At 28.1% G+C, this 9,010-nt stretch overlaps 2 protein-coding genes across 3 annotated transcripts; both read left to right on the forward strand.

Moving 5' to 3' along the window:
• Nucleotides 1-1,322: 1,322 nt before the first annotated feature.
• On the forward strand, nucleotides 1,323-2,853 carry LOC129606394 (28 kDa heat- and acid-stable phosphoprotein-like). The gene is made up of 3 exons (XM_055516705.1): nucleotides 1,323-1,518; nucleotides 1,921-1,996; nucleotides 2,063-2,853. Exons 1-3 carry the CDS (start codon nucleotides 1,509-1,511, stop codon nucleotides 2,466-2,468), a joined length of 492 nt encoding a protein of 163 aa, XP_055372680.1. The 5' UTR covers nucleotides 1,323-1,508; the 3' UTR covers nucleotides 2,469-2,853.
• A 1,632-nt stretch (nucleotides 2,854-4,485) lies between these two features.
• LOC129606211 (ubiquitin-protein ligase E3C) lies at nucleotides 4,486-8,481 on the forward strand. Of its 2 annotated transcripts, XM_055516380.1 has the most exons (5): nucleotides 4,486-4,589; nucleotides 4,648-4,774; nucleotides 4,902-5,868; nucleotides 5,928-7,193; nucleotides 7,251-8,481. In XM_055516380.1, exons 2-5 carry the CDS (start codon nucleotides 4,682-4,684, stop codon nucleotides 8,261-8,263), a joined length of 3,339 nt encoding a protein of 1,112 aa, XP_055372355.1. In that variant the 5' UTR covers nucleotides 4,486-4,589; nucleotides 4,648-4,681; the 3' UTR covers nucleotides 8,264-8,481. The 2 variants fall into 2 exon arrangements, with proteins under 2 accessions (XP_055372355.1, XP_055372353.1); XM_055516378.1 differs by having other exon boundaries at nucleotides 4,531-4,774.
• Nucleotides 8,482-9,010: the final 529 nt, after the last annotated feature.

Genomic DNA, 9,010 nt, shown 5'->3' on the forward strand with positions numbered 1-9,010 from the left:
TTTGTAAATTTAATAAACTTGTTATAATATAAGGATGCGAAACGTTCCTATTATAAAATTGTGCATAGCTAACGTTTAAAAACAATGAATTCGATTCGAGAATGGTTTGATTTTGACATAACTCCGAATGTGGAGCAAATTATTATCACTCATATTCTGTTATTAGTATCAGTTGGTGATGGATTGTAATTCAAAAATTTCTTTTTCAGAATAAAATCAATTTCGAAATCTAAAATTCTCTATACTGAACACTAAAATATTTTTAAATATCACCTAAGACCCTAATCACAATAACGCAGCAATCAAACTGCAAAATTTGACAACTACAAAAAAATATAGGTTTTGGATTATTAAATGGAATCACACACAATAAAACTGCAACCGCAAACTGCAACTACAAAATTAATTTATTTTCTATTTTTACAGTTACTGCCTGTCATATTTTGCTGATATTTTGACATCATCGTATATTATTTTTCTTATTGTATGTTGTTGCGGCCTTATGAAGTTACTGCGCTTTATAAAGTGTTGAAGCCAACATTTTTGCAATTATCAAAATTTGCAATTTTAAGGTACGGTACCGTTGTTTTTAGGGCACAAAAATACTCTCAAGCTATTGAAATACTACCTACATAGTTTTCATTTTCAGTAGCATGAATATTCAATTATGGTAAATTCAATTTAAGTATGAAAAACTGAAAATATGATTTCAGCTACTTTGAAAATTGTATTAGTAATGACAGCTTCACACTTCATAATATTAAAAACTATAGGAAAAATTCAATATTAGATAAAAAAAACATCCAACTAAAAATAGAATTCCATTGAAAATGATTGATGTTAAAAAGGCCCAATTGTTCTCAATTCTCAGTGTTTCATAAAACACGTACAAAAAAAAAAATTTCCCCGTAGATAAAATTGTTATCTTTCAATGTCTACGTTTATATTTTTGTCATGTAATTGTTCTATGAATTATGGGAATAGCAAAACAACTAGAAAAGTTTTAGTGGTTAAATAAACAATATGTTAAAATTTGTAATTACGATATATCTATCATGCTTTCCGCCGTTTCAATTTTCATTGGATACTGTCTAAGAATTATAAGAATGCTTCTTCTATAATTGGTAAATTAGAACCAATTGGTTTATCACTTTCGGTTAATTTTCAACTTTTTTGGCTGTTACAAAAAATAATATTTTGCATAATGCATAATATATCAAAGTTTGAAACGAACGAACGAAAATGTGAATTTCCTGAGAAAGATTGTTTTGACAATATTATTCTAGATCATTGCAGCCAACTTTAGTTAATATTAATTTATCGACCATGTTGGGTAGTGAAATTTTGCTGATAAAATAATTTTTCTTTTAATTTGGAAACAATTTATGCAAAAAAAATATATAAAAAATTTAACTAGAAAGAAATTTGTTTTTTATATTTCCCTGTGATAGTTTTATTTAGTTTTCACATTTTATAGGTACAAATTTAGCGAATTAAAAAAAGAAAAAATGCCAAGAGGTATGTATTCAATTTCCACCAGCGCAAATTATTTTTATACGTGTATGTTGTGTTCATAAGAAAAAATTTCTATTTTAAAATAAAGAATTTGATGACAAGATTTTTTACATATAACTGGTTGCGTTTGCATTTTCGTAAATTAGATTTTTTTTATATACAAGTAAATATTTGAAAATGTTAAAATTTATAACCTCAAAAGAATCTGTTTTGGGTGTGCTACTGGTTTAGAATTAAAAAGAAATAAACAAAAAATAACATGTTCAATTTATACACTTATAAATAGTTGAATGTTGCAAGTTATCCATAATTTATAAAAATTAAGTTCAAATGTAGTAAGAAGAGAACTTTAGAATTATTAGATTTAAATAATTAATAATTTTCAAAACAAATTTGTATTTTTAGGAAAATATGTCAATCATAAAGGACGTAGTCGTCATTTCACTAGTCCTGAAGAAATGGAAGAGGAGATGAAGAAAAAGTATGTATATTTCTTAAAATGAAGATTTTGAAGATTTTAGAGGATATAAAAATTTTTTGTGTGTAGGCACCGCTCTAAAGACGAATCAGATGAATCTGAAGAAGAATCCGCTTCAGGTAGTGAGGCAGAAGAAGATTCAGAGGATGAAGATCACAAAGCAAAGGGGGTTGAAAGTTTGATAGAAATTGAAAATCCAAATCGTGCGCCACGTAAACAAGCACAAAAAGTTTCAGCTGTTAATGTAGATAAAGCAAATAAACCAGAATTATCAAGACGCGAACGGGAAGAAATAGAAAAGCAAAGAACACAGGCTCATTATCAAAAACTGCATGCTGAAGGAAAGACAGAACAAGCTAGGGCTGATTTAGCGCGTTTGGCTATAATTAAACAGCATAGAGCTGAAGCAGCAGCAAGGCGTGAAGCTGAAAAAAAGGCTAAAGAAGAAAAGAAAAAGGCTTCAACGTCAAAATGATCTTAAATTAATGATAAATAAACAAAAAATTAAATTAAAATTTTTGATCAGCCAGCTTTTTTGATAGTATATTAAACTAAATACGAAAAAAGTAAAATTGTTTTCAAAATTGATCACTACCAATACTTGAAAAATTAATTTTATAAGAATAAGCAAATTTTTTTTATATAGAATCAAAAGATAAAGAATATTTTAAACAGCTTGAAAGAGTTTAAAAAAATCAAAATACGTACACACACAGATATAAAAACGTGCATAAGATTCCTTATTATGAATACATAAAGAAAAGATTGTTTAAACTTTAATCAAAATTGTAATTTGATTCATTTTACTTTGTGTTTTTGAAATAAAAAGGAAATATTTTGCAGATTTTTTAAACTGTAAATTGTATTTTTAAATATCTTAAAATATCTTATTTTTATTGAATGTTAATATGAGAGTTTTTCAAAGGTTTAACAGGAATTTTATTTAAAAAAATTCATATTTTCCCTGAATTTAAAATTGCCGTAATTAAATTAATTAATACAACCGTAGCTAAAATATTGTTGAATAGATTTGCACAACAGAACGGTGGGACTTTTCTTAAAAAGAATCGCAAGGTGATAGTATCATTTATAGTAAAAATCTTAAACAAGTTATTAAGAAAATTTGTTGGAAAATGCAGAATATTAAGACAAGACATAAATTTTTGTATAAATTTGTTTGTGTTTACAGTAATAATAGGGAAATATTTACGATAAAAACCAGTATCTCCATTGATAATATCCCAGATGTGCAAACTAAGTTCATATTATACCAAAGGAAGTTGCTATAAATTTATTAATATTGGCCTAAAAAAGTTTTGTTTCTTTTATTAGTTACTGTTTACATAAACGACTAAATTTGCGATTTAGCCTGAGTGTGATGAAAGTCGTAACGGTAAACAATAGAAATTACTCTATTTTCCTCAGACTAACTGTCAAATTTTTTAAAGGTAAATTAGCGATAAATAATTTGTTGTAGAAGTTGTAAATAGTCATCAGCTGATTTTTATTTTAGTTGTCATTTTTATAGCACAATTACTAAGGTTTGACGTTGAGTTTGATGGTCATCAGAAAAATTCAGTCTGGAAGTACATTAAAAGCAGTAAGCCAAAGAAATGAGTATTAGGTCTGTCTATTATAAGAAAGTTTTAAAAACTTTTAAAAATTTTACAAAGTTTTTGCATGCAAAGCGCCTGGGATAATACTTTTTGAACAAAAATGAGAGAAAATAATGACATTCTCATTTTCTCAATATTTAAAGTTTTGTAAAGTAAAATTTAATGTTTCAAAAACTTTTAAAATCTTACAGCTATAGAAACACATGTTTTTCTTGGTTGTGTCAGAAGGTTTTATTTTTGAGAAAAAAATTTTTCATCAACAATCATTTTTTTTCAAAACTTTTCAATTAAAAGTAAAATAAAATAACCAGTATGGGTTCACAAATGGCTTTTTCTAAGTTTCACACTTTCATAATCAAAAATTAAAATTTTCAAAAATTTTTTCAACCGAAATGAACGCAAAGAACAAAGTATAAGCTCTAAAATTTCAAACAATATGCACTAGTCTATTTTGGCCATACAAATTACATGACAAAATTACATACAATATATCAAACTTACGTCTTTGATCAGTTTCAACGTGTTCTTAACATTTCTATTCTTGCTAGTACTTTTGTAGATAATCTTAAATTTTATATATAAACAGAACCTTCCACATAGAAAATCACAAGGAGAAAGTTTTTGTATGCTATTATTTTGCCTGTCATTGAAATCTAAAACTGAAAACACAGGACACAAAATAATAACAAACACAGGAGAGTAACCTTCATTTAACCATTTAAATTAATTAATCTTAACCTTATGCGACCGATCTTGTAAAATTTTTTAGTCTTTTAGACGGATTTGTTCTTTGATACTGAAATCCAAATCTATCCCTGCGTATATTTACACATTTTGTGTTTTCTTTTATACTTTTAATCGAATTATTTCAGCCCTGTCAAGGCTCAGCTGATTGATTATTTCTTTTTTCAAGTCATTGTCATTGTAAAATTTGTAAATTATAAGAGATGTTAAAAAGTTAGAAAATTTCTTTAATTTGTGTATGTAGTATTGAGTATAAAATTTTCATATTTTCCATTAAAATATTATTAAATATAGTTTAAAGAGGAGGAAAAATAAAGAAGTAGAAATAATGTACAGTTTTGATGGTGATTTTAGACGTAGACCAATACAAAACTTGGGTGGTAAAACTACAACATCTGACCGAGATGAAGTTATACGTAAGGTAATTAAAAGAAATTGTACGACGAAATTTCTCATACATGTTTCCAAATAAAATATTGTAAATTTTTAAGATTGTTATTAAATTGGTTGCATAACTTTTGAATCGATAATGTTATATATTATTTTAGGCTCAAGTCGAACGAGAAAAACGTAATTTATTAAGACAACAAAACAATGGGGCTATTATATTACAATCGTATTCTCGAAGTTTCTTGCATCGACAAAGGAAAAAACGTCTAGAACGAGAAAAATTTGATGAATTTCTGAAGGAAAATAATCATTTATTACAAAATGAAAATAATTTAAGTGTTGCATTAAGACGTTTGATATTTTTTTATTCCCCTGATAAAGACTGTAATCGACTAGTTGAAGTATGTCAACAAATTATTAAAAATCCAGACAGAATAATTGTGAACGCAGTAACGGATTCTATTTGGTTACATCGAATAAAAAAACTGCTTAATTTATGTTTAACTCAATTGGGTGTGCAAAATTCAAATCAAACAATACCATTAAGAACTTTAGAAACATTTGCATCAGGAAATTATATCATAAAGTATATGCAAAAAGAAACAAATTTAGAGGACAATGATAAAATATCAGAGTTGAGAGAAAAGTTTTTGAAGAGCTTATTTGATTATTTAATCCAGAACGGAAATTATTTCAAACGAATACGTATAATTTTAGAAAATAAATGCCCCCCATTGGATGGCGAAACAACACAGCCCCCAAATCAATTATGCCGAGCTCTTTTCGAAATGATTTTGTGGCCAATGCAATTAGTTAAAAATAATGAACACATGTATTGTGAATCATTTGCAAAATATATTTTAAGTCCAGAATTTAGTGAACCCATACGGTATTTTATACTTCCCAGTTTGGCGACAAGAAGAGATTTTCCATTTAGTCAACTAATAAATTGTTTAGGTTCCAAACTTTGTAATCGAAATTTGCAAAAAATGGATATTGATGATCAGGAATTATTTACCCACAGCAATAATAATAATACTAAATTTGTGAAGAATGAATCCAATACGGAGCTCTTTTCTTCATTTCTCCTAAATTCAATATTTATTTTAGATACGGATGTATTAGGTAAATATAAATTATGGCTTGATTATTTAGATTTTTACCCTGATTGTTTTTGGTTCCAGATCAATTAGGTAAGGACGGTATATCTCTGGGAAACTATATCAAAATTATTTCAACTATCTCACCAAAAATTTTGAATTTACCTAAATCGACTTTAAAGCAGAATACAATTGATGACTTGGATGACGATGGTGTGTCAGATGATTCTGATTGCGAGATGGCTGTTTTAAAATCAAATCCACCTCTGATATCTTCAATTGAAACTAAAACTTTATTGGAAATCGTAAATTATCTCAACAGTACAGCCCGAGTTAAATTAATTTGCGAGAATGTAAATAAATTTATAGCAGATCCGGAAATTTTATACTCACTTTGTAAACTTTGCCACAACTTGATGGTGTACAACAAGAATGCTATAATGATTTACGAACTTCTTTATAATTTAGCTTTCATGCCTGAATTTATACGAGCTATTTGGTATACTTTAGCATCACAATCAGCAAAACAAGGTTTTTCCTCTCCTCTGATATTAATATCGAAAGGGATGGTACCAAAATCCGAAATAGAAATTAATCGTACAATTGCATTTTTAGCAACATTTTGCGCTCTTTTTGGCCGTCTTTTACCAACTAGGCACGATGGGGAATTTAAAAGAGAGCACTCTTTTCAACAGGATTGTTATCAAGGTAAAAGTGATAAATTAATGCCGTTTTCGATTGAAGAAATCGTCCAACTAAGTAAGACATTGAAGGAAATATCGCTCGGTTTAGTTGAATTGGCATTTCCAGAGACAAGATCTGCGCTTAATGAACATTATAGATCAGTTTTGGGGCGCAGCCATTCTGATGATGAGAAAATAAAGCAGAAGAAACAAGTTTGGACAAACTTACTTAATGTTGTTGTAACGGTTTTAAATCAAATTCATGCTCGAGATCTGCGGATGTCATTTTGTCCTGAAAATCATTGGACAGTTTTGACTTTAAATTTGCCATTGGATAAGCCAACAGATTTACCGTTAACAAGAGCGAGCAGAATGCGAGGCATAAGACCTTTTCAGCCGATCAGAGACTTTACTAGAGAAGATTTTGAAAATAACGATGGACCTCCCATATCCACTAAACAAATTAGATCAATTACTATACTAAGAGAAATTCCATTTGTTGTACCGTTTAATCAGAGAGTTAGTATTTTACAAGGTCTGATCGCTGCTGATAAAATTAGAGTTCAAGGTAATCTACAAGGGTTTTTACATGGCCCTTCAATATTATTGACCGTTAGAAGATCACATTTATATGAAGACGCGTATGATAAATTAAGACCAGAGAACGGTATGTTTGTTTTCTGTAAATTTTTATATTTCACATTTAAAAATTCTACATTTTTAGAACCTGATTTGCGACATAAGTTTCGTGTTCAGTTTACTAATAGCCTTGGTTTGAGTGAAGTTGGTATTGATGGTGGTGGACTATTTAGAGAATTTCTGTCTGAACTCATAAAAACAGCGTTTGATCCGAATCGAGGATTTTTCATGATAACCACCGATAATAGATTATATCCAAATCCTGGTGTTGCTGATATTGTTTCGGATTTTGAGAAACATTATTATTTTATGGGGCGTATATTAGGAAAAGCAATTTATGAAAATCTTCTGGTAGAGCTTCCTTTAGCTGAATTTTTCTTATCAAAATTGGCTGGAAAATATTCCGATGTTGACGTACATCAGTTAGCCTCCTTAGATCCTGAATTGTATAAAAATTTATTATCTCTTAAAGAATATGATGGGGATGTTTCAGAATTAGGGTTAGATTTTACTGTTGTTAGCAATGATCTGGGTAAAACTGAAATCAAAGATTTAAAACCTAATGGGAAAGATATAATTGTTAATTCTTCTAACAAAATTGAATACATACAATTGATGGCAGATTATAAGTTGAATAAACAAATTAGACAACATTGCGTAGCATTTCGGAAAGGTTTGTCTAATGTACTTCCGGTTGAGTGGCTATACATGTTTAGTAATAAAGAACTGCAAATATTAATATCTGGTGCGGAGATACCAATAGATAGCGAAGATTTACAAAAGCACTGCAAATATGGCGGTGAATATAGTCCAGATCACCCAACAATACAATGCTTTTGGAAAGTATTCGATGAATTTACTGATACACAGAGAAGACAACTACTAAAATTTGTAACGAGTTGCTCTAGGCCACCATTGCTGGGTTTCAAAGATTTAGATCCACCGTTTTTAATACAAAATGCTGGCAATGAAGAAAGGTTACCAACAGCAAGTACTTGTACTAATTTATTAAAATTACCTGCATTCAAAACTATCGAACAAATGCGTGAAAAGTTATTGTATGCAATACAAGCTGAGGCTGGATTTGATCTTAGTTAAAAACAATAATTATAAGAAGATTTTTTAACTTAATATACTTATGTATGTGTTTATGTATTAATGCATATGATATGTACATACATATAAAATATGAAAGGTTGGAAAATATTAAAATAAACCTATATTTAAATAAGAATATACGAATGAAAGAAAATTAAGGTCTCTGTATTTCTTTCCAAAACTAAACTAAGATAAAATTGAAATATAGATTAAGTTGTTTACATCAAAAATAATAGTTGGATTTATTTCATATAATTTTCATTTAAGTGATTTAATACCGTTGAAATGGGGAAATAAGTAAATATCTATGTAAGTATATCTATGTAAGTATAGAACTTTCAAAATCGATTGAGTATTTTTAATTGCAATTTTTTCAATTTGCTCATTCTCAAAACTTGTGTCGGAGGTTATGTGGACGTAATATTTAAACGTATAAAATATTAAATTAAAATAGATATTAAATTTGAAAATATTTTTAAGTTGTTCATATTTTATATACATAGATAAATAAGTATGAAAATAGTTTTTAATAATCATTCTACACATAATTTCAGCAAATAGTTTGCTCTGAAGCAATAATTACAAATTAAATAAATTGAAAAAAAAAATCTAATATGCAAAATTTTTAAATGGCTGAGAAGTTATAACGAATTTTACGTTTCTTTGTATTGTATAAAATAATAGAAATGATCTGTGTAAAATAAATGTATAAAACTACTGTAATTAAAAATTACAGTAATTACTGTA

The sequence above is a fragment of the Condylostylus longicornis genome, unplaced genomic scaffold (genome assembly GCF_029603195.1).
Source record: "Condylostylus longicornis isolate FDR11 unplaced genomic scaffold, ASM2960319v2 ptg000018l, whole genome shotgun sequence".
Lineage (NCBI taxonomy): Eukaryota > Metazoa > Arthropoda > Insecta > Diptera > Dolichopodidae > Condylostylus > Condylostylus longicornis.

Bases quoted from the DNA above. Each gene is read 5' to 3' on its own strand.
- LOC129606394 (XM_055516705.1), top strand. The intron at 1,997-2,062 runs GTATGTATATTT...TTTTGTGTGTAG, and splicing joins GAAGAGGAGATGAAGAAAAA to GCACCGCTCTAAAGACGAAT.
- LOC129606211 (XM_055516380.1), top strand. From the start codon at position 4,682: ATGTACAGTTTTGATGGTGATTTTAGACGTAGACCAATACAAAACTTG. The intron at 5,869-5,927 runs GTAAATATAAAT...TTTTGGTTCCAG, and splicing joins TTTAGATACGGATGTATTAG to ATCAATTAGGTAAGGACGGT. The intron at 7,194-7,250 runs GTATGTTTGTTT...CTACATTTTTAG, and splicing joins TAAATTAAGACCAGAGAACG to AACCTGATTTGCGACATAAG.